The sequence below is a fragment of the Rhinoderma darwinii genome, chromosome 2, assembly GCF_050947455.1.
Source record: "Rhinoderma darwinii isolate aRhiDar2 chromosome 2, aRhiDar2.hap1, whole genome shotgun sequence".
In the NCBI taxonomy this organism is placed as follows: Eukaryota; Metazoa; Chordata; class Amphibia; order Anura; family Rhinodermatidae; genus Rhinoderma; species Rhinoderma darwinii.
Window position 1 is genome coordinate 348,510,641 of NC_134688.1, and position 25,774 is coordinate 348,536,414.

General features: G+C 44.9%; 1 protein-coding gene across 1 annotated transcript in view; it reads left to right on the forward strand.

Moving 5' to 3' along the window:
• The window catches only part of LOC142741862 (transcription factor ETV7-like), an 89,698-nt gene that overhangs the window by 37,073 nt on the left and 26,851 nt on the right, over positions 1-25,774 (forward strand). Inside the window, exons 5-6 of the mRNA XM_075851189.1 lie at positions 4,170-4,312; positions 12,701-12,801. Of these exons, the coding sequence (XP_075707304.1) occupies positions 4,170-4,312; positions 12,701-12,801 (244 nt within the window). The remainder of the gene's footprint in view (positions 1-4,169; positions 4,313-12,700; positions 12,802-25,774) is intronic.

Genomic DNA, 25,774 nt, shown 5'->3' on the forward strand with positions numbered 1-25,774 from the left:
TATCGCCCTCTTATAGCAGACTTTGCACCTCTTTTGACTTTTTCCCTTCTTGCCAGTTTGGGGAACTTCTCCTGGAAAGTGTTGCCCTGGTACGATGCGTGTGGGCTCGCTTCCAGAAGTACTGGGTGCCCCCCCTTCTTGGTCCCTAAAGATTAGGTTCTTGATAATCACCTCTTGAAATTCCAGGAAAGTTCCCGTCTGGCCTGCACATCGACGTAGCACGTACGCATTGTACAATGCCATCTGTATGATGTTCCCGGCCAGCTTCTTATACCACACCGCATGGCGCTGTAGGGCTTCAGGATTTGATCTTACAAGTCCATCCCTCCCATGTACCTATTGTAGTCCAGGATGCAGTCTGGTTTGGGGGTGGCCTTTCCTTCATATATCCTAAACCTGTAGGTATACCCTGATGCACTCTCACAGCTTATACATCTTCACGCCATACCTTGCCCTCTTACCCGGCAGGTACTGGCGGAATTGAACCCTCCCTTTAAAATGTACCAAGGACTCATCAATAGAAATACACTTCTCGGGGGTGTATGCTTGGGAAAACCGGGCACTGAAACGGTCTAATAGGGGTCTCCGTTTATACAAACGGTCAAAACTGGGGTCATCTCGGGGAGGGCACGGCTCATTATCAGTATAATGTAAGAAGCGAAGTATTGCCTCATTTATTTATTTTTTTAGGTTCCAGTTCAGTTCTGAAGTTGCTTTGAGGGGCCCATATATTAGAAACCCCTATCAAATACCCCATTTTAGAAACTAGACCCCTCAAAGTATTCACAACAGCATTTAGAAAGTTTATGAACCCTTTAGGTGTTTCACAGAAATTTAGAGCAAAGTAGAGGTGAAATTTACATATTTTTTTTGTCAGAAAATCCTCTTTAGACCATTTTTTTTATACCACAAAAGGATTTATCAGAGAAACGCAACTTAATACGTATTGCCCAGATTCTGCAGTTTTGAGAAATATCCCAGATGTGGCCCTAGTGCAGTAATGGACTGAAGCATCGGCCTCCGAAGCAAAGGAGCACTTAGTGGATTTTGAAGCCTCTTTTTTATTAGGCACCATGTCCGGTTTGAAGAGGTCTTGTGGTGCCAAAACATTGGGAACCCCCCAAAAGTGACCCCAATTTGGAAACTAGACCCCTTGAGGAATCCATTGTAGTTTTCTTGGGGTGCATGCAGCTTTTTGATCAGTTTTTATTCTATTTTTAGATGGCGTGGTGACTAAAAAACAGCAATTGTACTATTGTTTTTTTATTCTATTTTTTTTACAGCGTTCACCGTGCGCTATAAATGACATATTCACTTTATTCTGCGGGGCGATATGATTACGGCGATACCAGATGTTTATAGTTTTTTTTATGTCTTATGGCGTTTGCACAATAAAATACGTTTTGTAAACAATCATTCACTTTTTGTGTTACCTTATTCTAAGAGCCATAAAGTTTTTATTTTTCCATCAATAAAGCCGTGCGAGGACTTATTTTTTGCGTAACTAACTGTAGTTTCGATCAGTACCATTTTTAGGTACATGCAACTTTTTGATCTCTTTTTATTCCATTTTTTGGGAGGTGAAGTGACCAAAGAATTGTGATTGTGGTTCGGTTTATTATTATTTTCTTTTACGGCGTTCACCGTGCGGGATAAATAATGAAATAATTTTGTAGTTCAGGCCGTTACGGACGCGGCGATACCAATTATGTATAGTTTATTTGTTTGTTTATATATTTTTATTAATAATAAAGGACTTATAAGGGAAAAAGGGGGATTTTTACTTTTAATACTTTTAAATCTTTTATTTTCTTATTTTTACACATCTTTTTTTAACTTTTTTTTAATTTTATTACTTTGTCCCACTAGGGGACATGAGGGCAGGAGGCCCTGATCGCTATTCTAATACACTGCACTACATGCGTAGTGCAGTGTATTAGAACTGTCAGCTACTCACTGACAGCAAGCATAGTGGGTCCTGACGTTGTCAGGACCCACTAGGCTTCCGTCTATGGCATAGCCGGACGCCATTGTTTGGTGTCCGGTTGCCATAGTCACCATCGCCGGCCGCTATCGCGTAGCAGGCCGGCGATGGCAGCTTAACCCCTAAAAAGCCGCGATCTCTATAGAACGCGGCTTTTAAGGGGTTAATCAGCGGGGACACAGCGATCGGTCCCCGCTGTAGGAGCTGTAACAGCTGCTGAACAAGACAGCAGCGTCACAGCTCCTGTATGTGTCGGGAGGACGGCCGAAACGGCCGTTACTCCCGAGACGTACTATTACGGCATGGAGCGCGAACGATACAGCTGCCATGACGTAATAGTACGTCAAGGAGCGGGAAGGGGTTAATCACTTTATTTTTTACTAGTCATAACTGTATACTGACACAAATTCCTTTTTTCTAATCTGTTTTTATTTTCTGATTGTTTATATTTTTATTTTCTGTACATGATTATGGGGGTGAGTTCCTGCTCTGAGCTGTGAACAGTATTTTAGAGATTTGCTTTACAGCAGCCACATTGAAAACCCAGTCAGAAAACAACTCATTGACTTCTATGGAAGAGTGTTGTGGGCATGCTCTGTGTGCAGAGTTCATGTGCAGGGAGGGAAAAAGGTGAGGAGGATTGTAATCCTGCCTGTGAAAAGTGATCTCTGCAGAACAAGAAGTGTTAGCCTATTGTGAGGCTCAGTGGTCAGCGTGAGAACTGCAAGATCAATATTTTTTTCCGATACTGATATTAATAGATTGTTTTATGGAAAATTATAAAACAAAAATGTAAGGGATTAGCCTTTTTACCCTTATTATTGAGACTGTTCCTGTTATTTCCACCCTTGTTATTGTGTGGGTGTAGCCTAGTGCTTAGAGGTTAAACTCTAACATTAACTATCGCCACTACATGTCATAGCAGACGCCAGGAGGAAGTGAGATAAGGGAACTGGTTGCAGGAAGTAGAGTCGTGTGTGTGTGTGTGTGACTGAGAGCTCATGGAGGGTTAGAGGAACTGCTGAGCTTATTTTACGACAGCAGGCCACACCCAGCTAGCGTGAGATTTGCCGGTAGGCTGGAGAAATTCAGTGAGAGCCATTGCTATTTGACCAGCCGTGGCTGTGCCCAAAAGCATGCTGAACCTAGAGTGAGAGACTGGCCAACTGTTGATTGTAACTGTTCAGAGTGATTCCTTAAAGCCTCAGACTTGGACTAAAGACTGTGTGTGCCACTTCATGACGTGGGAACTGTACTCATGTATTGTCCGGAGAAATGTGGGCAGTTGGAATCACCTTATAGGTAGTGTCGTAACGGCTATGAGAACCTACTGAGTTGCATGGCGTTCTCAATACTACATAACTGGTACAACCGCATGCTGGTGCATAGGCGAGATAGGCTGTGGCAAAGAGTGACCTCACAGAGAATGACAGTGGCACGGCAGAACAGGCTAAGATACAACAGTTACTTTGGCGCAACTCAATTTGGTGGGACATCAGGCATACTTGTTAGGTTCACCGGCCTCGGTAAGGGCGGCACTGAAGAAAATCAAATTGCTTGAAGTGCCCGTATTCTCAAGTCATACTGCGAGAATTTTATAAATCTATTGATCTGCAACAATTTGTGATTCATTCGAAAACACTGTTTACACACCACCATGTTTGTCACAAAAACTTGATTTAAACAATAGGTCATTTTGTCATGATACATTTTCTTTATATGTATATTTTTGAATTATAATATTATTATTTTCTAAGCCTTACTTTATAATCTCTGGACCATAGACAATTATGGCATATCCCCAGGATATGCCATGATGATCTAATAGGTATAAGTTTCACCCCAGCAAACCCCACTTATCTTAAGAACATGTAAAGAATGAATGGAGTGGCACTGCAAATGCGTGGCTCTCTCCACTTAGCAAACTTGGTAGCCGTCTCACCAGGCAGTATGTGTGTCGAGGAACCCCTATTATCAATATAGGTGGGGGTCCCAGAGGTGGGACTTGCACCTATCAGATATTTATGGCATGTATCTGTTAAACATCAATTCAAATTTAATTCCTAATTTGTGGTTTTCAATTACAAAAATACATTATTAACCACATATAGACCATTGTCAGTAAAATATATTATGGTGTCTGTAGTAAACTGATTAAAGTAATAGTCTGTAATTGTGAATCCAGGTTGCAGGATCTTGTGGGATTATTTGCACAAGCTCCTTGAGGACAAGCACTATGAATCATCCATACGGTGGGAAGATAAAGAACTGAAAATCTTTAGGATAGTGGATCCAAACAAGCTCGCCGCATTCTGGGGAAATCATAAGGTAGTTTCCATATAATGTATTACCAACATAAAAATAAATGTAAACACAACCATGCAATAATTACTTAATAATGTTTACTGGTAGGTTAAGTTGTTTAACAAGATGGAAAGAAAGGGAGTTTTCAGCATTTGAACTGTTATGGTGCGTGAATAATGTGGAGAATTCTAAAGTACAATAAATGCCTGGCAACTGTGATATTTGGGACAGTGAGGGTCCGAAATTTAGGAATCCTCCTGACAATGTCTGAAGTGCAGACAATCATTTGCATTGGCTGGCTTCTAAATCTGATTTTATGTATTGCCCCAAGGTGACTCCAATAACACTTACTGCAATTGTGCGTGTACACAAAGTCAGGGCAACCACTGGCGTCAGCTGCTTACTACAAAAATTATTGTCCGGTATATAGACAAAATGTAGATGGAAACCCGACGGCACTCATTAAGTCAATGGGTCCAGTCTGGCGCTGTTGGTTTCCATCAGGCAACAGATTAGGCGCTTCCTGTATTCTTATTGTTCTGCTCCTTTGATCGAGCTGAACAACGGAACACGGAACGCATATGTGAACAGAGCCTTACTGACTAACCGTTACAGGCAGTCTGTACACTATAGAGGTTAGAAATTACACCCGAAACACAATACAGGGTCTTAAATAGTGTTCTGGGCACATGCCATCACATGCTGTGAATTTTTTTTTGCTGATATCGCTACTTTCATTTGCAATTTGCTGCCAGTAATACAGAGATTGTTTGGTGAACCTCTTAAACTGCTTCATTTTGCTTAGAATCTCGCATTTAGGCTGGATTCACACTACCATGTTACGTCCATAATGGACGGAACGTATTTTGGCCGGAAGTCCCGGACCGAACACAGTGCAGGGAGCCGGGCTCCTAGCATCATAGTTATGTACGATGCTAGGAGCCCCTGCCTCGCTGCCGGACAACTGTCCCGTACTGTAATCATGTTTTCAGTATGGGACAGTTGTCCTTCAGTGAGGCAGGGACTCCTAGCATCGTACATAACTATGATGCTAGGAGCCCGGCTCCCTGCACTGTGTTCAGTGTGTTCAGTCCGGGACTTGCGGCCGAAATACGTTCCGTCCATTACGGACGTAATGTGCTCGTGTGAATCCAGCCTAAGTGTATCCATTCGCTTATCTCTACCTAGCAATAGTTGCATAGTACATAGCAACAACACTGCAGCAGTACAAAGACTGCATTCATCAAAGCCATAAAATGCATGATATAGGACCTGCAGTTTCAAAAAATTGCAATCTGACTAAAAAATGTGCAGTTTATAAAAACATTCCCCTCTATGTAAAATCCGTATGCCGAAAAGCATTCAGAAACTTAGATACAAGAATGTACTCTTCATGTGATATTAATTGTGGTATAGAAGTCAGAACATCACCTAACGTCAGGAACTGAACTTCCTGGATTTGAACTCTGGACTCTCCATTCTTGCTTTACAGCATCCACCGGTCTGCTACAGAGATCCTTGCTTGTTCTATCCTTGTTCCAGCCATGTGTTTGCTGATCTTGGTGATTTGTTATGGATTGCACCTGCTATGTGGCCAATCACAGTATTTGCTGCCCTATATTTACCCACAACTTTGTACTTCCTGTGCCTGATTATTTTGGCTTGCCAGTAATCCAGCTACTGTGCGTTTAACGTCCATTGTTTTCCTGTGTACTGAACTCTGCATACGTTTATCTACAGCTGATCTCTCGCCCCTGTGTACCGAACTCTGCGTACAAATGACCGTGGCTTATCCCTCTGTCGATTGTACTACTTCCAGGGGCATAGCTAAAGGCTCATGGGCCCGGGTGCAAAAATTCAACTTGGGCCCCCCTACCCCTCCCCTACACCACCATCATCAGACCCCTGCGCGTGCCTGTGCCCAAACGCCTTGCCCAACAGCCCCCATAGTATAATGCTCCCATAGCTACCCCCACACAATATAATGCTCTCATAGCTACCCCCACACAATATAATGCCCCATAACGTATAATGCCCCCCCATAACAGCCCCATTCCGTATAATGCTCCCCATATCAGCCCTCACAGTATAATGCCCCACATAGCTGCCCCGATACATTATAGTGCCCCCCATATCAGCCCCCATACAGTATAATGACCCCCATGTCAGCTCCCCATACAGTATAATGCCCCACATATCAGCTCCCCATACAGTAAAATGCCCCCCATACCAGCTCCCCATACAGTACAATGCCCCCATACGAGCTTCCCATACAGTATAATGCCCCCCATATGAACTCCCCATACATTATAATGCCCCCCATATGAGCTCCCCATACAGTATAATGCTCCTCTATATCTGCTCCCATACAGTATAATGCCTCTCATATCAGCTCCCCATACAGTATAATGCCCCCCGTATCAGCCCCCATACAGTAAAATGCCCCCATATGAGCTCCCCATACAGTATAATTCCCCCATATGAGCTTCCCATACAGTATAATGCCCCCCATATGAGCTCCCCATGCAGTATAATGCCCCCATATCTGCTCCCCATACAGTAAAATGTCCCCCACATGAGCTCCCCATACAGTATAATGCCCCCATATGAGTTTCCCATACATTATAATGCCCCCCATATAAGCTTCCCATACAGTATAATGCCGCCATATGAGCTACCCATACAGTATAATGCCCTCCGTATCAGCCCCCCATACAGTATAATTCCCCCATATCAGCCCCCATGCAGGATAATGCCCCCCCATATCAGCCCCCCATACAGTATAATGCCCCCCATATCAGCCCCCATGCAGTATAATGCCCCCCCATCTTATCAGCACCCATGCCATATCAGCCCCCATGCAGTATAAAGCTCCCCCCTGCAATATCAGCCCCCCCCCCCGGATCCTTCGCCTCCTCTGGTGTGTACTATGAGTGACTCGTTGCAGACTTGCGCGATGATGTCGCTACATCTCGCCAGCCTGCGTCGAGCCACTCAGGGCACAGTAAATGCTGGATCAAGGAGACGTTAGCTCCTTGCTCCAGCATTGAATGGAACCAGGACCTCGGTGAGTGACTCGCGACCCCCCGGAGTTCTTCACACGAATCCCAAGGGGGACGCGACTCACAGTGTGTAATGTATTATGTTGTATTGTGCAGTTTGCGGTGGAGAGAGGAGGGGGGCTGTCATTTAATGGGCCCCCCTCTCGACCGCAAACAGCACAATACAACACAATACATTACAAGGCATTACAATACATTACAATACATTACATTACAATACATTACAAGCTAACACAATACAACACAACACAACACATTACAATACAGACTCTGCAGCTCACCTGGAGTCCTCCGCACCGGCTCTTCCACTGCACTGGCTGGAAGACGTGTCACGTGACAACACGGTCACATGGTACATTAAGTGTACCATGTGACCGTAATCAGGAAGTGCCGGCTTCACGGCACAGAAAATTAATTTAACAAGCATGCTGTATGGCAACGGAGGCCCGTGGGCCCCCCAGGCTTAGGGGCCCGGTCACAACTGCGACCGCTGCGACCCCTATAGCTACGCCACTGACTACTTCATCTGTAGCCTAGCCGTCATTTGGAGACTATCCTGGGGACTGGGCCCTGGGAATCCTAACCCAATTATGGCTTTTCCATATTCCAGCTTGCTGCATGTCACAAAACAACGCTCAGTCCGTACTTACCTGGAAAGATGGTTTCAGAGACGGGGCAGGAGCTCCCTCTAGTGGCTGGAATGCGAAGATACATGCCGGAGCTCCCTCTAGTGGCTGGAATGCAAAATACAATCTAGAACTCCCTCTAGTGGCTAGTACATGGCATTGTAGCTATGACTAAGGACCCTAGCGGTCTGAAACGCGTAAGCGTGGTCCCGGGATCTTTGTTTTAAACTTTCTGTTTTAAGATGACCGAATAAACGATTTAACTTTTATACCGAGTGCTGGATACAGCTTTCATTGTTCACCTCCATTACATGGCATTACCTCAACTCTGGTAAACTCCCCCCGGACATCACATGACACCTAGCTCCAGCATTGTACTATACCTGAACTGACTTCCTGTATTACGACTCTGCATGTATCTCTGACCTCTGCATCTGTGCCTGTGATCCTAACCACACTATTGTATCCTGATCCTAGGCTGCATCCGTGGTAACATCTGCACTGTTCAAGGCCGCTTATTTTAAAGGGAGCGATCTGCAGATTCCCGGCACCAAAGTCCAAACAACCTTGCAGCGATCCCTGGTGAAAATCGGGGGGTCTGTTTGTATCGACACCTCAGTGATTTTAAGCGCTTCTAGAAACTGGCAAAAAGGAATCCCATCCTTCCTCTTAAAAAGTTCCTGAACCAGTGTTCTATCCATTTTGAGTTACTTCCGGGAAATGTTTCCTCTGACAAAGCCGAAGTGGCCTTTATTATCTCCCTGCTTTCCGGACAGGCCTTGGCATGAGCCTCTCCTTTGTGGGAACAAAATGACCCTGTATTATACAACTGTCAGGCCTATCTTGACACCTTCCAGAAGATTTTTGCTGAACCGGGAAGAGTGTCATCTGCCGCAGCCTCCTTGCTACGTCTCCGTCAGGAATCCATGACCATTGTCCAGTATGTGGTCCGGTTTCGGACTTTAGCCTCTGAACTGAAGTGGAACAACGAGGCTCTCATGGCAGTTTTCTGGCAGGGGTTGTCCAATCCGATTAAGGATGAATTGTTCTCTCGTGAACTACCTCCTTCATTGGATGAGTTGATTTCACTATGTAACAAAGTAGATATCCGTTTCCGAGAGTGAGCTATTGAGCAGCGGAGATCCAGATGTTTCAATTTCAAGTTGGCTCCAAAGTTCCAAGCACCTGAGTTTCCCCCCAGAAGAACCAATGCAGTTTGGGCGTGCAAAATTGTCCCCGGAGGAACGTGAGAACAGAATGAATGTGCCTGTATTGCACTGCACCCAGGCACCTATTAGCTTCCTGTCCCAATAGGTCAGGAAACTCCAGAATCTAGACAAGGAAGGAGAGCTTGTTCTAAGTCCTCTGTGCTTCTCTCCTGTACAGAAAAAAGAGACATCATGCTTCACTATCCCAGTGCTCCTGCACACACCCGTAGGGATTAAACACATCTCTGCCTTCCTAGGCTCTGGAGCTTTATCACCTCAGCTCTTGTATCTGTGAGGAAAATTAAGATTAAATTACTTTCTGTGGCGGGCATCGATGGAAATCGGCTGCCAGATGAGGCTATCCAGGCCCGTACCAAATCACTCTTCATGAATGTGGGAGTCCTGCATCAGGAATTTATTGACTTTCTTGTGGTCCCTAAAACCATCAGTCCAGTTATCTTGGGATACCATGGTTGCAAATTCACGCCCCACATATCGATTGGCAGACACGGGAAATTGTATCTTGGAGTTCTAAGTGTCACTCGTCCTGTTTGAAGAAGGTGACCCCTCTTAGACAACTCATTCCTCTGTGCACCTGAAAGCTTGAGGGTATCATCCCCCGCAGTACTCTTCCTTCACAGATGACTTCAGCAAGTCTCAAGCAGAGAAACTTCCTCCCCATCGTCCCTGGGACTGCGCTATTGACTTGCTCCCCAATAGAACTCCTCCTCGTGGGCAGACCTACCCTCTCTCGCTAATCGAAACTCAAGCTATGCCTGAATATATCCAGGAGTATCTTGAATGGGGGTTTATCTGACATTCCTCTTCTCCAGCTGGCGCAGTGTTTTTCTTCGTGGAAAAAAAAGACGGTGGTCTTCGCCCATGTATTGACTATCGAGAATTGAGCGAGATCACTGTCAAGAATAAGTATCCACTCCCGTTGCTCTCCGAGTTATTTGACATGATACATGGTGCAACAGTGTTCACTAAGCTCGATCTGTGAGGCACTTACAATCTCATCCACATCGTCTGCCGTTGAATGGATGACAGCCTTTAACACCAGGGAAGGCCATTACGAGTACTTAGTCATGCCCTTCGGCCTGAGTAATTCGCCCGCAGTGTTCCAGAGTTTCATAAATGAGATTTTCCGGGACATGCTGTACCACTTCGTTGTCATTTATCTGGACAACATGATCTTTTCCCGTTCCCTTTCGGATCACCGCAACCACGTGCGCCATGTCCTAAACCGACTGAGAGACAATCAACTTTATTGTAAACTGGACAAGTGTCTCTTCGAACAATCCTCCGTTCCGTTTCTGGGATACATTCTGTCGGGCACCAGACTCAAGATGGATCCAGTCAAGGTCCAGGCTATTCAAGACTGGCCTCAACCCACTGGGCTAAAGGCCGTTCAGAGCTTCGTGGGGTTTGCCAACTATTAAGAACCATGGACCCACATCTCAATGGATTTTGTTACCGATCTCCCACCATCTAAAGGGTACAATACCATCTAGGTCGTGGTAGACCGAATCTTCCAAAATGGCGCATTTCACCCCTTTGAAAGGCTTACCCTCAGCGGCTGTCCTGGCTTCTATTTTTATCAGAGACATTTTCTGTCTTCATAGCTGCCCTCAAGAAATTGTGTCTGACCCAGGGTTTCAATTTACATCACGGTTCTGGCAAGCTCTCTGTAAAATAATGGGAGCTAAGCTCAATTTCTCCTCAGCCTACCTCCCACAGTCCAACAGAAGACAGAGAGGGTAAACCAAGACCTTGAGAAATTTATAAGACTCTACCTCTCTCCGGCTTAAGACAACTGGGTAGACCTCCTACCGTGGGCAGATTTCGCACATAACAATCTGTTCCACGAATCGTCATCTGAGTCCCCATTCTTCATCAACTATCAGAAGTATCCACGCCTTCCCACTTTTCCAGCTCTTCCCATCTCTGATGTCCCAGCTGCGGATTCCTGCATCCGAGAATTCTCGGTCATCTGGTATCAGGTAAAGACTAATCTTCAGAAAGCATCTGCCAGGTACAAATCCCAAGCGGATGAAAGGAGACAAAAAGTTCCAAGATGAGGACCAGGGAACAGAGTCTGGTTGTCCACTCGTTTTATCATACTCAGAGTGCCAACTATGAAGTTTGCCCCACATTACATCGGGCCGTATATTATATCCCAAGTAATCAACCCAGTAGCCTACCGCTTGTCCTTGCCTCTGTTCCTACGCATCCCAAATGTCTTCCATGCCTCTTTCCTTAAGCCTGTAGTCCTCACTAGATTCTTGTCCTCTCGAGCACCTCCCAGTTCCATCCCTGTTGATCAGCATGAGGAATATGAAGTGGATGAAATCTTGGACTCCAAGTTATCCAAGCGGATCTTGCACTTCCTCATTAATTGGAAAGGCTACGGTCCTGAGAAGCGCTGTTGGATCAAGAATTCGAACGTGCATGCCCCTCAACTTTTAAAGAAGTTTTATAAGAAATTTCCCCACAAACCGGTTTTGGCGTCTTCAGAGCCCACCCCTAAGGTGGGGGGTATTGTCACAAAATGATGCTCAGTCCGTACTTACCTGGGCAGACGGTTTCAGAGACGGGGCAGGAGCTCCCTCTACTGACTGGAATGCGAGGATACATGCCGCATAGAGCTCCCTCTAGTGGCTGGAATGCAAAATACAATCTGGAACTCCCTCTAGTGGCTAGTACATGACATTATCTAAATTCTGAAAAACTCCCCCCTGATGTTACATGATGCCTAACTATAGGACAGCCCATATAAGCTTCACTCTGAGCACCAACAGGTGCCAGAGTATCAGGTCATTTCTGCCTAGATCCAGCATTGTACTATACCTGATCTGACGTCCTGTGTTACGACTTGTATCGCTGACCTCTGCATCTGTTCCTGTGATCTTGACCAGTGATTGTATCTATTGTACCTAGATAATGGCACAGCAACCTATTACAGGAAAGTCAATATATTAAAGTGAACCGATCATGCTATACATATTATATATGCTGTCTGATCTGAGTGCATCATGTTATAGAGCAGGAGGAGTTGAGTAGATTGATATATATTCTTGTGGAATAAGATTAATTATAACTTGCAGTTTATCATTCTCGGCTTAGGAGTTCAACGGGTGCAGTGACTCAATGATTGACAGCCTTTATGACATGCATAGAGAGATAGCTAGCAGTCACTAAGGACCATCCACTGGATTCCTAAGCCTAAAATTTGTAGCGATTTTAATAATTAAATTAGTAGTTATAATAAAGAACAAGCAATGAAAAGTTGTCCCAATTTTAGTCTACATGTATAATGTTTTAACAGCAACTAGACAGCTCTTTGTGTTTTACTGTCTCTTAGTAAATCACAAGATGTTTGACATTATCAGTGCCACATTGGTTATGATACATTTTATTTATATGATTTAAAAAAAGGCCACTTCTTGCAGCAGAAGTTGAAAAAAATAGCCCATAACCATAGTGAGAATAAATAATTTCACTTATTTCCTGCAGAATCGACCAAACATGACCTATGAGAAGATGTCAAGAGCCCTGCGACAATACTACAAAATAAACCTTTTAAAAAAAGAATTTGGACAGAGGCTAACCTTCAGGTAAATTCATGTTGAAACCATAAGGATTCTTCCCTTGGTGTTAAAGGGGTTTTCCTGTACAGTAATATTGATGGCCTATTCCTAGGATAGGTCATCAATATTTGATTGCTGGGAGTCCGACTCTTGGCACCCCTTCTGAATGATGGGGCCGCTGCTCTCTATTAAGTTCCACGTCCCCTTTATTGTTTACCCAGGCACACCGCCATACATGGTTATGGCTATGCCTTGTTCTACATCTCAGTCCCATTCACTTGAATGGAACTGAACTGTGGCCCATCATTCAGCTGATCATGTGGGTGCCAGGGGTCGGACCCCTAGTAATTAGATATTACTGGCCTATCAGTAATTACTAGTAGATATTACTGGCCTATCAATGTTACAATCTTGGAAAACCCCCTTAAGTCAAATGAGTAATAATACTAGGCATTCAATATTGAAGGGTTAAAAATATAGTTTTTGGACCCTGTAACCCAATAACATATAATAATTCCCAGAATGGCTACATATAATAATTTGCATACATCTTTTAGATATTTAGAACACTGATATTGGAGCTGAAAATGATTATTACAAAAATAATGTAGCACCTGAATAATAATGCGTGCGCATACATTCGCATAAATGTCCTTCAAGTTCAATCAGGGGAAAAAAAGAAAAAACGCTCATAACGGAAGAGACAATATGCACTAAAGGAGAAATAATTAGTTCCTGACCCTGAGTAGTAAACAGGATCAGCTGCCATTTAATGTGTGAATCTCCCAGTTTGTAGCCTGTATAGAGCATTTATATTTTGGAAAACTTACCAGAAGAATTCTTAAAGGGGTTGTCTGGGCACGGGTCAGTTTATCATCCTGATGATCTATCCACGGGATAGGTCATCAGTATATGATCATGGACACATGGACGCCGCACAGATAAGTTGCTCCGCTGCCTCCGGTCACCAGATGTTATGCAGTGGCCAGTGGCGGAAGCAGATGGCTCCGTACACTGTAAAGTGGCTGTACTGAAGTCCTCCAACACTGCTCCTATTCATTTGAATAGGTGCAGAGCTGCAGTACCGCAGCTCGCCACTATATTGTGACCGGAGCCATCTGCTTCCGGGATGGACATTCACCGATCATATACTGATGACCTATCCTATGGATAGGTCATCAGTATGAAAAACCGCCCCGTGTCCGGATAGTCCCTTTAAGTTCTATTTATCCGCTGCTGCAAGATAGAAAGACTCATCCTTTTACGCTGTGGTTTCTATTAAATATATCCTCATGTATGATAATAGAGCACTTGATAATTTTTATTATTATATGATAACTTGGGACCATGTTGCACATTAAAAACCCTAGTTCAAGTTATTTATTCTCTTTAGAATATATTCAAGTCAAAATATAGAAGCTACTAATTGAAACTTATATACAATTTTATAGAACGCGAGCTAGTTCAAAGTAACATCATATTTTTCATGGGACATGGGTTCTCTCTAGTAATAAGTAGAGTGGAGCATTATGTGTAGATACATAAAATAGTATTAGTGTCCCTCGGCATGACATGTTTTGCTATAACTGCAGCGTCTTCATGAGTCCAAGACATAACAATACTTAATTATGAAACATTCTAAGAAGGACATCAAAAGAACAAAAGTGTTCAGGAATTCACAAGGAAGAGACTGGCCAAAAATGTGATTCTTGGAAGAGTAGAAAGGAAACACTACTACTTACTTAGAGTAGCATTAATGCTCGTCTCATATTTGCCAAAAACAACTGGATGAATGCCAAGCCATATAGAATAAGATTCTATCAGACAAAACACACAGGGTTCATTATAACTGGCAGAAGATAAAGAAGGCAGTTTATAAGTAACAACATCATACCAATGGCTAAACTGCATAGAGGTAAGGTTATTGAGGATACTTTGCTGCCCCTGGACCTGGACAACGTGTCATTATTTGAATAAACCACTAATTCTGCACTGTACTATAACATCAGTTCAGTCATGAGTGTAGTACACTCTTGTCTCTGCACAGTAGAATGGTATAGCCCATGTATTATTCCTAAGCAATTTTTCCTCTAAGCTAGGGCTACAGGGCGACTTTTGGCAGTGACACCGGTTGCATGGCCAAATATTGCTGTGTGCCTCTGTATTGCAAATAATTAAAATGAATTTGGATGAATTGCAAACCGCAGGTTGCCGCGACCGTGACCCTAACCAGTAGGTCCCAACACAGCCAAATTCACTTTAATTACGTGCGATTCACACAGGGGCACACAGCTACCTGTGTCGCAGCTAAAGTTGCCATGTAGCCCTATCCTTAAAGGGGTTTCCAGAGTTAAAATGTGTTTGTATTAATGCTTTTAACTTATGAATGTAAATACAATTGTAATGTATTTACTGTTTCCAAATTGGCCCCTTTTCCAGATACTGGCGTGGGGCACATGCCTGGGGACGTCACTCTCTGGCCGCTGTGTTGATCATCAATTTCCTTCCGGGTATACAACTAGTCACTAGCGATGTGCCATGTATGGGCTGTTCTATTATACAGCCAGTAACGCGCATGCGGGGTACAGGCTGTATTTCAAAATAGCCCATACACGGCACGTCACTAGTGACGTGTCGTATACCCGGAAGTTATTTGATGATAAGCACAGCGGCCAGAGAGTGACGTCACCAGGCATGTGCCCCACGGCAGCATCTGGAAACGGGGCCAATTTGGAAACTGGAAGTACTTTACAAATGTATTTACATTTATAAGTTAAAAGCATTAACACATGCACGTTTTAACTTGGAAAAACCCCATAAAGCTGCATGGCAGTGTGGCTGCGCAGCTTAGAAGCTTCCCCCATAAAGGGGTTGTATAGACTTAGATGCTTCCCAGAAATAGCTCCACTCCTGTCCATCTGGTATGTTACGTCTGGTATTGCAGCTTCTCATGTATACAAATTGCCGTTGTTATCATATAATTTAATAGAAATGGGGCTTGTTTTTTGCGGAGCGAGCTTTCGTTTTTATTCATACCATTTTGAGGTACATAAGACTTTTTGATCACTTTTTAATTCATTTTTTGTGGGAGATGAGGTGATCGAAAAACAGCGATTCTGGTGCTTTACATTTTTTTTGTTGTACTGTGTTCATTGTGCTGGTTAAATAATGTTATATGTTACAAGTTCGTACATTTATGTAAGCGCCGATACCAGCTATGTTCATTTTTTTTTTTACTTTGCATTTGGGGGAAAATGAGAATGGTGTTTTTTTAATATTTTTATTTTTTTATACAAAAAATCTTTATTTAACTCTGAGACAAATCAAGCAATCAAGGCAAGAAATCCAGAGAGGCAGGAATCAAGAGAACCTGGACAACAGATTCAGCAGTGAAGCTGTCCATCCTTTCAGATGGCTCAAAGAGAAGAGCTACTGCCTGAGATGCAGAAGTTTCTGGGTTCAAATTCTATCAATGCTCCCTTTTTTCCAAGATGTCCTCTGGACGCCCTAGGGGCTTTTTTTTTTTTTTTTTTTTTTTTAGGATATCTCTGATTAAATTCTTTTGTAAGTTTAGAAGCATGAACATTTTGCATCAAAAAAGCAGGATGCACATTCATAGATTTAGGAAGTTTTAAATGAACGGGACTTCATCAATTTGAGCGAAAATTAGCTTTCCGGTGTTTATCAGCAGCCTATTTAAATACATGTTTAGCATCGTGCAAACTCTCAATAATCTTTCCTTTAACCTTTGGTAAGATCCAGCTATTATCAATTACATCTAATTTCATGAACTTAGATGTGATTGATAATAGCTGGACCTGTGTGTTAGAGACACACAAGACCAGCGTTCACCGAGACCTGACAGATTCATCTTTGACCGCAAGATACAGCTTCAATGTATACAGGGTACATAAAAGCTTTTTCCATAAAGCCGATGTAGCATATTACGGGTTCATGAACTTGCTATTGAGCCCTTACTCCGATACATTGATTTCCGGAAAAAGCCGAACAGACACGAAGTGGCTAAGCGTTCACACGAACGATTCTGCCGCTTCGTTTGAGCAGTTGGTAGGGTCTCAGTGCTCGGACCCCCACCAATCAAAACTTCTGACATGTCACTATGACATGTCAGAAGTTTGTCAAACGTTTAGTTACCCTTTAATGCTTGAAAATTTTATAATTTGCAGATCTTAGCGACACCTGCTACTTCCTCGATATGCATGATCTTCTGGCATGCCTTTCTTAATGTTGCGATTTCAATGTTGAAGGGTGTATTAGGCCATGCCTCTGGCGCGGCCGAATAGGCATATAGCCAGGGCACGTCTGAGGGCCTTTGTTAGGCCCCCGACTGCCATGGCAACCCATCAGCGGCCAGCGATTGCGTTCGCAGGCCGCCGATGGGTGACAGAAGGAGCCCCCTCCCTCTGTGAATACACTACGTGACACCAAACAATTCTAACACCATTACTAAAAATGAAGTGATCAATCTCTCTACACATCCCCTCACTCAAATTCAAATACAGGTCCTGGGGAGGGGCCTGTCCTTTGTCCTGACGGAGAAATTTGACTCCTTCGTCTGGACCAAGGACATAGCCCTATTCTCCAGAAAACAGCACTGGCATAAAAAATTTTGTGAGAAAAATAAAAGGACCTGTCAGGACTTTAAATTTGATCCTGTTGATCTAGACACAGCAAATGACCTTGCAGATCTCTTGGAAGATAATATCAGAGACAGAAGCAAGGGACCTTTTACTAATCTAAGATCGACAAGTACCAAAATGCCACCAATATGTAATAATAACCCAAATATAGAGATTTTCAGGAGACTAGCAGAGGAGGATCTAAGGGCTCTTGAAGGCCAGGAACCTATACATAGAAATATGACAAGGGAGGAATCTAGAACTCTGAATAATCTATCGGCAAATAAAAAAAATAACAATAAAACCTTCTGACAAAGGGGGTAACGTAGTGGTGATGGACACGGCCCCTATCTAGATATGTGCAACACAATTCTCTTTGATTCAGCAACATATCATCGATTGCAAGGCAGCCCTTTGGAAATATTTATGGGAGAACTGAGGATAATTCTGGAGAGGGCATTACAGAATGACATCATTAACCCCTTCAGGACGCAGCCCTTTTTCAAATTTTCACTTTTGTTTCTTTCTCCCCACATTTCAAAAGCTATAATTTTTTTCTTTTTCCATCTATATAGCTATATGAGGGCTTGATTTTTGCGAGACAAGTTGTAGTTTTTCATGGCACCATTTATTGTACCGCATAATGTACTGGGAAGCTGAAAAAAAAAATATTTGTGGGGTGAGTTGGGCAAAAAACAGCAATTACGTCATATTTTGGGGGGTTTTGTTTTTACGGCGTCCATCAGGCGTTAAAAACTACATATTCACCTTATTCTACAGGTTGATAAGATTACGGTGATACCAAATTTATATGTTTTGTTTTACGTTTTACCACTTTTAAAAAAATAAAACCATTTGCTAAATTTAATAAAACTTTTGTGTCGCCGTATTCTGAGAGCCATAACTTTTTTATTTTTCCATCAATTTAGCGATGTGAGGGCTTAAGTTTTGCGGGGCGAGCTGTAGTTTTCACCGATACCATTTTGGGGTATATGTGACCTTTTGATCATTTTCTATTTCATTTTTTTGGAGCGCTAATGTGACCAAAAAACAGCAATTTGCGTGTTTTATATATATATTTTTTTTTACAGCATTCACCGAGCGGGTTAAACAACGCTATACTGTGATAGTTCAGACTTTTACGGACGCGGTGATACCAGTTATGTTAACTTTTATTTTTTTTAACATTGATTTAGGGGAAAAATGTGAAAAGGTTTTTTTTTTGAACATTTGATACGTTATTGTTTTTGGAACATAACAAAAATCTTTATTTAACAGTTTTTTTACTTTTTTTATTATTCCCCCTAGGAGACTTGAAGCAGCGATTGTTGGATCGCTTGCATGATATACTGCAATACTAATGTATTGCAGTATATCGTGATTCTGACAGTCTCCTTTGAAGCCCTGCAGGCAGAGCTTCAAAAGAGTACAAAGATGGCAGACCTTGGGGCTTTTGTTCGGCCCCCAGGCTGCCATAGCAACCGTTGTAACCGGCATATCGTGCCGCGCAGGGGGTGCGATCGCGAGTTTGAGGGGGTGCCCCCCTGATTCTAACACTTTAAATGCCGCGGTCGCGATTGATTGTGGCATTTAAGGTGTTAAACGGGTGGAATCAAAGTGAACTTTGATTCCACTCATTGCAGGGAGGTGTCGGCTGCGTGTAACAGCCGTCACCCGCTGTGTATGGAGCGAGCTCAGCCCGTGAGCTCGCTCCATACTTCCCCTTAACCCTCATCACGTACAGTTACGTGATTTTGCGTGAAGGGGTTAGTAAAATGGAACACCAATTTCTATCCCAAGAAAATCCCAAAGTGGCAACTTTTTATACAATTCCGAAGATACACAAAGGGACTAACACTCTCAAGGTGAGACCTATAATCTCTGGGACTGACAGCCTAAACCAGAACATAGGAATATACATTGATAGAATCTTGCGGCCATTTGTGCTGAGTCACCCTTCATAAATTAGAGACACTACAGATTTACTTCTAAAACTAGAGGGCATAGTCATGGAGAATAACATGATTTTTGCCTCCATTTATGTTGAAGCATTATACAGTTCAATTCAGCACCAGTTCGGATTGGAATCTGTTGCCCACTTTTTGAAAATGAGAGGAAACCATCTTATTGCACATAATGCATTTGTTATGGAATTATTGGAGTTCAACTTGACCAAAAATGTATTTCTGATCAAGGACCATTACTTCCACCAGCTATGGGGCACTGCTATGGGGAGCCCATGCACCCCCTTATATGTGAACCTGTTCCTGGGCTGGTGGGAGGCAAATATAGTCTTTGCAGATACCAATAGCAAATGGCATGAATCAATAGGCCTATGGCTGAGATTCATTGATGATATTTTCATCCTATGGATAGGTAACCAACAAGAATTCCGGGACTTTATTCGTGACTTAAATACTAACCAAATAGGACTTAGATTCACCTCAGAGAGTGATACAGATAACCTGGCCTTCTTGGATGTGAGAATCTCCAGGGGGGATAAAGGTAGGATTATAACTGATGTATTCAGAAAGTCTACCACAACAAGCAGTCTCCTGAGGTGGGAGAGCTCCCAACCATATGCCCTAAAAAAATGGTATACTTCAGGAGGAACTGTTCTAACATGAAGACTTACTTACTACAAGCAGAGGATTTGAGAAACAGGTTTCTACAGAGGGGATACCCCAAGAGAATCCTGAAAGAAGCATTTAACAATGCAGTGGGAATGAAAAGATGTGACCTTCTGATACCCAATAAAGCAAAAGAACAGAAAGACAACATGATGCGCATCATAGGGACATATGATGGTTCTCACATAGAAATAAGGGAAATAATTAACAAGCACTGTGGAATATTAATGGAAGATGAAGACCTTAGACAAGCTATAGGTGGGAGACCCCAAATCACATTCAGAAGAAGCAAAAGCCTGAAGGATAAACTAGTACGAAGTCATTTTGTAGATGAACCCCCTGAAACATGCTGGCTCAACAGGAGGCCCCTGGGGACCTTTAGATGCGTTAGATGTCTCGCTTGTGAAGCAGTTTGTAATGTCCGTGGCTGCGGGCTGTCAGCTCCGTTCTCCCCCTGACAGCCGCAGCCACGAGTCGGCAAGCGCTGGCCCCAGCCTCCTCCTCAGGAGAAGCCAGTGCTCGCGTCTACTCACCACAGCCGGATCCCGTAAAGGGGCATCGCACGCACCGGACCTCGTTCATGAACCTTGACCCGTGAGTACTCTGGACTATAAAAGGGGTATGCCTGAGCTTTGTTGTGTATTCCTAGTCTGTCTTGCATATGGCCCCCTAGTGTTTCCTGCTCCCAGTGTTCCTGTATCCTATTACTTGTATCCTGATCCAGTCCCGTGCTGCGTTGGATACCACGCCTGTTCTGCTTCTCCACACCTGACATCCACCTGCTGCCAAGTTCCTGCCAAGCCTGCATTGCTACTGTCCGAGCTGCCACAGGTACCCCATACAAACGATAGACTTTGACCTGCGTCCTGTAGGCCAGCTGCCTTACCGCCAAAACTGTATGGCCCAGTGGGTCCACAGACCCTTCGTGACAGTAAGCTCAGGCCATGGACCCCACTGGTCGAACAAGACCATGACGACGTCACAGGAGATGCGGGCGGATTTGCTGGACCTCCAGTCTCTACAGGAACAACTCCTCCAGGCTTTGAACATTCTCGTAAGTCAGCAGGAGGCACGAGCTGCCGTTCCTCCTACTACACCTCCTGGTAGTGTTGATCCTCAGACTACACCTCCTGGCAGTGTCGATCCACGTTTTTCTTTGCCTCTTTTCTTTGCCGCTATGATGGAGACGCAGGTTCCTGGCGTGGATTTTTGAATCAGTGCCAGATCCACTTCAGCCTGTATTCTAGGGCATTTTCATCTGACGGCGCAAGGGTCGCTTTCATCATCTCTCTCCTCACTGGCAAGGCCGTTGCATGGGCGAACCCTATCTGGGAGAGACAAGGACCAGAGACCCGTGACTTCCAAGCCTTTCTCCGGACTTTTCGAACGGTGTTTGAGGAGCCTGGACGGGTCTCATCTGCAGCGGCTACCTTGATTAAACTACGCCAAGGAGACACCTCCGTGTGCGAGTACGCCATCCACTTCCGCACCCTGGCGGGAGAACTGTTATGGAACAATGAGGCCCTGGTAGCTGCATTCTGGCATCGACTGTCTCCTAAAATTAAGGACGAACTTGCCGCTCGAAACCTGCCATCTACCCTGGATGACCTCATCCTTCTATCCGCCCGGATTGATATGCGGATCCGAGAACGCCTCCAAGAGGTTAGTCGGGAGGGAGACACTCCTAGTCTGGTACCTACTTTGCAGCAACCCCTGCTGTCCTCAGATGTCGATCCTCCTAAGGAGTCTGTGATGATGGACCAAGGTAAGCGATCCACCCAGGAGAGACAACGTAGACGCACTTCGGTACTTTGTCTATATTGCGGCCTCGGTGGCCATCTTGTGCGCCTGTGCCCTCAAAAGCCCCAAAGCCTAGGGTTGCTAGGAGTTGCAACCCTGGGTAAAAAAGGACTTCCATCCAAATTGTCCTTACCCGTGACCATAGTGTCTGGCGGGAGAACGCATCAGGTCTCTGCGTATCTGGACTCTGGATCCGCTGCAAATTTTATCCGTAGAGATCTGGTGGACCTTCTTCAATTGCCTACTACCCCTATGGAGAGCCCGTTGACAATTGCTTCAGTGGATGGCCTACCCCTGCCAGACCCAGTTATTGCTGTGACCAAACCACTGAGGCTCCAAGTAGGGGCTCTCCACTCCGCTGCTGTCGTTCTATGTCCTACCCAGAGCCGTTGACCCTGTGTTGCTGGGCCTGCCTTGGCTCCGATTGCATGCCCCAGTCCTGAACTCGAACTCTGGAGAGGTTCTCCAGTGGGGCACCGAGTGTCACAATCATTGCCTGGGACAGATTTGTTCGACTCAGCCTCCTGTGCCTCAGTCACTGGCAGGATTGCCTAGTCATTTTGCTTCATTTGCGGACGTCTTCAGCAAGAAAGAGGTGGAGACACTGCCCCCACATCGGGAATATGACTGTCCTATCGAGCTGGTTCCTGGTGCTTCCCTTCCCCGTGGTAGGGTATATCCTCTCCCTCTGCCAGAGACTCTGTCTATGTCTGCCTATGTTAGAGAGAACTTGGAGCGGGGCTTCATACGCAAGTCTTCCTCCCCTGCAGGAGCCGGGTTATTCTTCCTCAAAAAGAAGGATGGTTCTCTTCGTCCCTGTATAGACTACCGAGGTCTCAACTAGATCACGGCGAAAAATAAGTATCCATTGCCATTGATCTCAGAATTATTTGACCGTATACGTGGTGCCAAGATTTTTTCCAAGTTAGACCTGCAGGGGGCTTACAACCTAATCCGCATTCGCCAGGGTGATGAATGGAAGACTGCATTTAACACCCGTGATGGACACTATGAGTATCTAGAAATGCCCTTCGGCTTGTGTAATGCCCCCGCGGTCTTCCAGGAGTTTATTAATGATATTTTCCGTGACCTCCTCTATGTTTGTGTAGTAGTCTATCTTGATGACATCTTGATTTTTTCTCCAGCTACTATGACTCATCAGAAGCATGTCCGTCAAGTCTTGCTGCGGTTAAGGGAGAATAATCTGTATGCCAAATTGGAGAAGTGCGAATTTGAGAGAGATGCTCTACCCTTCCTGGGCTACATCATCTCGAATAGAGATCTCAAGATGGAACCTGAAAAGGTAAAGCCCGTCCTGGAATGGCCACGTCCTCAAGGCTTGAGGGCCATACAGCGCTTTCTGGGATTCGCCAGTTTTTACAGACAGTTCATCCCAAACTTCTCTTCACTGACATCTCCTATCTCTAACCTCACCAAGGGGCATGAACGCCAAGGTGTGGACTTCTGAGGCAGAGTCCGCATTCAATACCCTGAAGAGTGCCTTCACGTCAGCCTCTATCTTCCATCATCCAGACGTCTCTCTACAGTTCTCGTTGGAGGTGGATGCATCCTCTGTCGGTGCTGGTGCACTCCTGTTCAAGAGAGGCTCCAAGGGCAAGTCTAGGGTATGCAGATATTTCTCCAGGGAGGACTTTTGTGCGCATGGCTGACCGAAGGAGGGTCCTCCACTGGTGACACGCCTCTAGACTGGCAGCTCACGCGGGGATCCGTAAGACCCGGGATTTGATTGCCCGTCATTTCTGGTGGCCCACGCTGCCCAAAGATGTTATGGACTTTGTTTCCTCCTACTCTGTGTGTGCAGCTAAGAAGGTCGCTCACTCCAGACCCGCTGGTCTGCTCCAGCCATTGCCTGTGCCGGATGCTCCCTGGCAGCATATAGCTATGGAGTTTGTTATTGACCTGCCTCTCTCTGCTGGATGCAGTACTGTCTGGGTGGTGGTGGATCGATTTTCGAAAATGGCCCACTTCGTTCCTCTGACCGGTCTTCCATCTGCTCCTCAACTGGCCAAGCTGTTTATCCAACACATCTTCCGCCTGCACGGCTTGCCGCAGCATATTGTGTCTGATCGGGGGGTTCAGTTCACCTCAAGGTTCTGGAGAGCCCTTTGCGGACTTCTACGTGTGAAGTTGGACTTTTCCTCGGCCTACCATCCTCAGTCCAACGGACAGGTCGAGAGGATCAATCAAATCTTGGAGAACTACCTGCGTCACTTCGTCTCTAGGCAGCATGATGACTGGGTGCAGTTGCTTCCGTGGGCTGAATTCTCCTACAACAATCATACCAGCGAGTTCACTAGGAACATTCCGTTCTTCATAGTCCTTGGCCAGCACCCACGAATACCTCTCCCGGTTCCTGATTCATCCAAGGTACCAGCTACTGACACGGCCTTTAGGGACTTTCTACAGATTTAGCGGCAGACTCGATCCTTCATCCTGCTGGCAGTTGACCGTATGAAACGGAGGGCGGACACAAGTAGAAGAGAACCGCCTCAGTTTCTTCCTGGCACAAAGGTCTGGCTGTCCTCCAGGAACATTCGACTAAGGGTGCCGTCATGCAAGTTTGCTCCCAGGTTCCTCGGACCATTCGAGATCCTACAACAGATCAACCCTGTAGCCTATAAGCTTCGGCTGCCTACTACCCTCAAGATCCCCAACTCCTTCCATGTATCCCTCCTGAAGCCAGTGGTCCTGAACCGCTACACCAAGACTCCCAGCCCTATTGTTGTCGCCAGCGGCCCTTCAGACACCTTTGAGGTTCAAGAGATCCTAGACACTAAAAGATTGAGAGGAAAGACCTTTTATTTGGTGGATTGGAGGGGATTTGGTCCTGAAGAGAGGTCTTGGGAGCCAGAGGAGAACCTCAATGCTCCTGCTCTTCTGAAAAAGTTTCTCTCTCGCTCTGGTCCCAAGAAGAGGGGGCGTAAGAGGGGGGATACTGTAATGTCCGTGGCTGCGGGCTGTCAGCTCCGTTCTCCGCCTGACAGCCGCAGCCACGAGTCGGCAAGCGCTGGCCCCAGCCTCCTCCTCAGGAGAAGCCAGCGCTCGCGTCTACTCACCACAGCCGGACCTCATTCATGAACCTTGAGCCGTGAGTACTCTGGACTATAAGAGGGGTCCAGCCCCCTAGTTCTATGCCTGAGCTTTGTTCTGTATTCCTAGTCTGTCTTGCATATGGCCCCCTAGTGTTTCCTGCTCCCAGTGTTCCTGTTCCTGTAATCTATTACTTGTATCCTGATCTAGTGCCATGCTGCGTTGGATACCACGCCTGTTCTGATTCTCCACACCTGACGTCCACCTGCTGCCAAGTTCCTGCCAAACCTGCCCTGCTACTGTCCGAGCTGCCACAGGTACCCTATACAAACTATAGACTTTTACCTGCATACTGTTGGCCAGCTGCCTTACCGCCAAGACGGTATGGCCCAGTGGGTCCACAGACCCTTCGTGACACAGTTGAGGTATCTAGGGCATTTACTAGTGCGATGACAGGCATTGGATACCTGAATAAACAGTTTATTAATTGTAAATATAGAGGGGTGATATATTTAGCTAAATGTACGTGCCCTAATGATTATGTGGGGAAGACTAAAAGAGAGTTCAGGAGACGCATCAGGGATCATTATAATGAAATCATAAACAAAAGAGACACTACAATATCAAGACACATTTGTTCGGCACATAGGGTAAACACAAAATCCATCAGATTCCAGGGTATACAACATATTGAACCTAGCCCTAGAGGCGTCAACTGGTATAAATTATTATTACAGACAGAGTCGAGATGGATATACAAGATGAGATCGGTATCTCCAGACGGTGTGAATGAAAATGTGAATTTTGCATGTTTCCTATAGGGATTGGGTTAGACTACGCATATAGAGGGGAGGGGAAGGATGCAATATAAGACTCTGA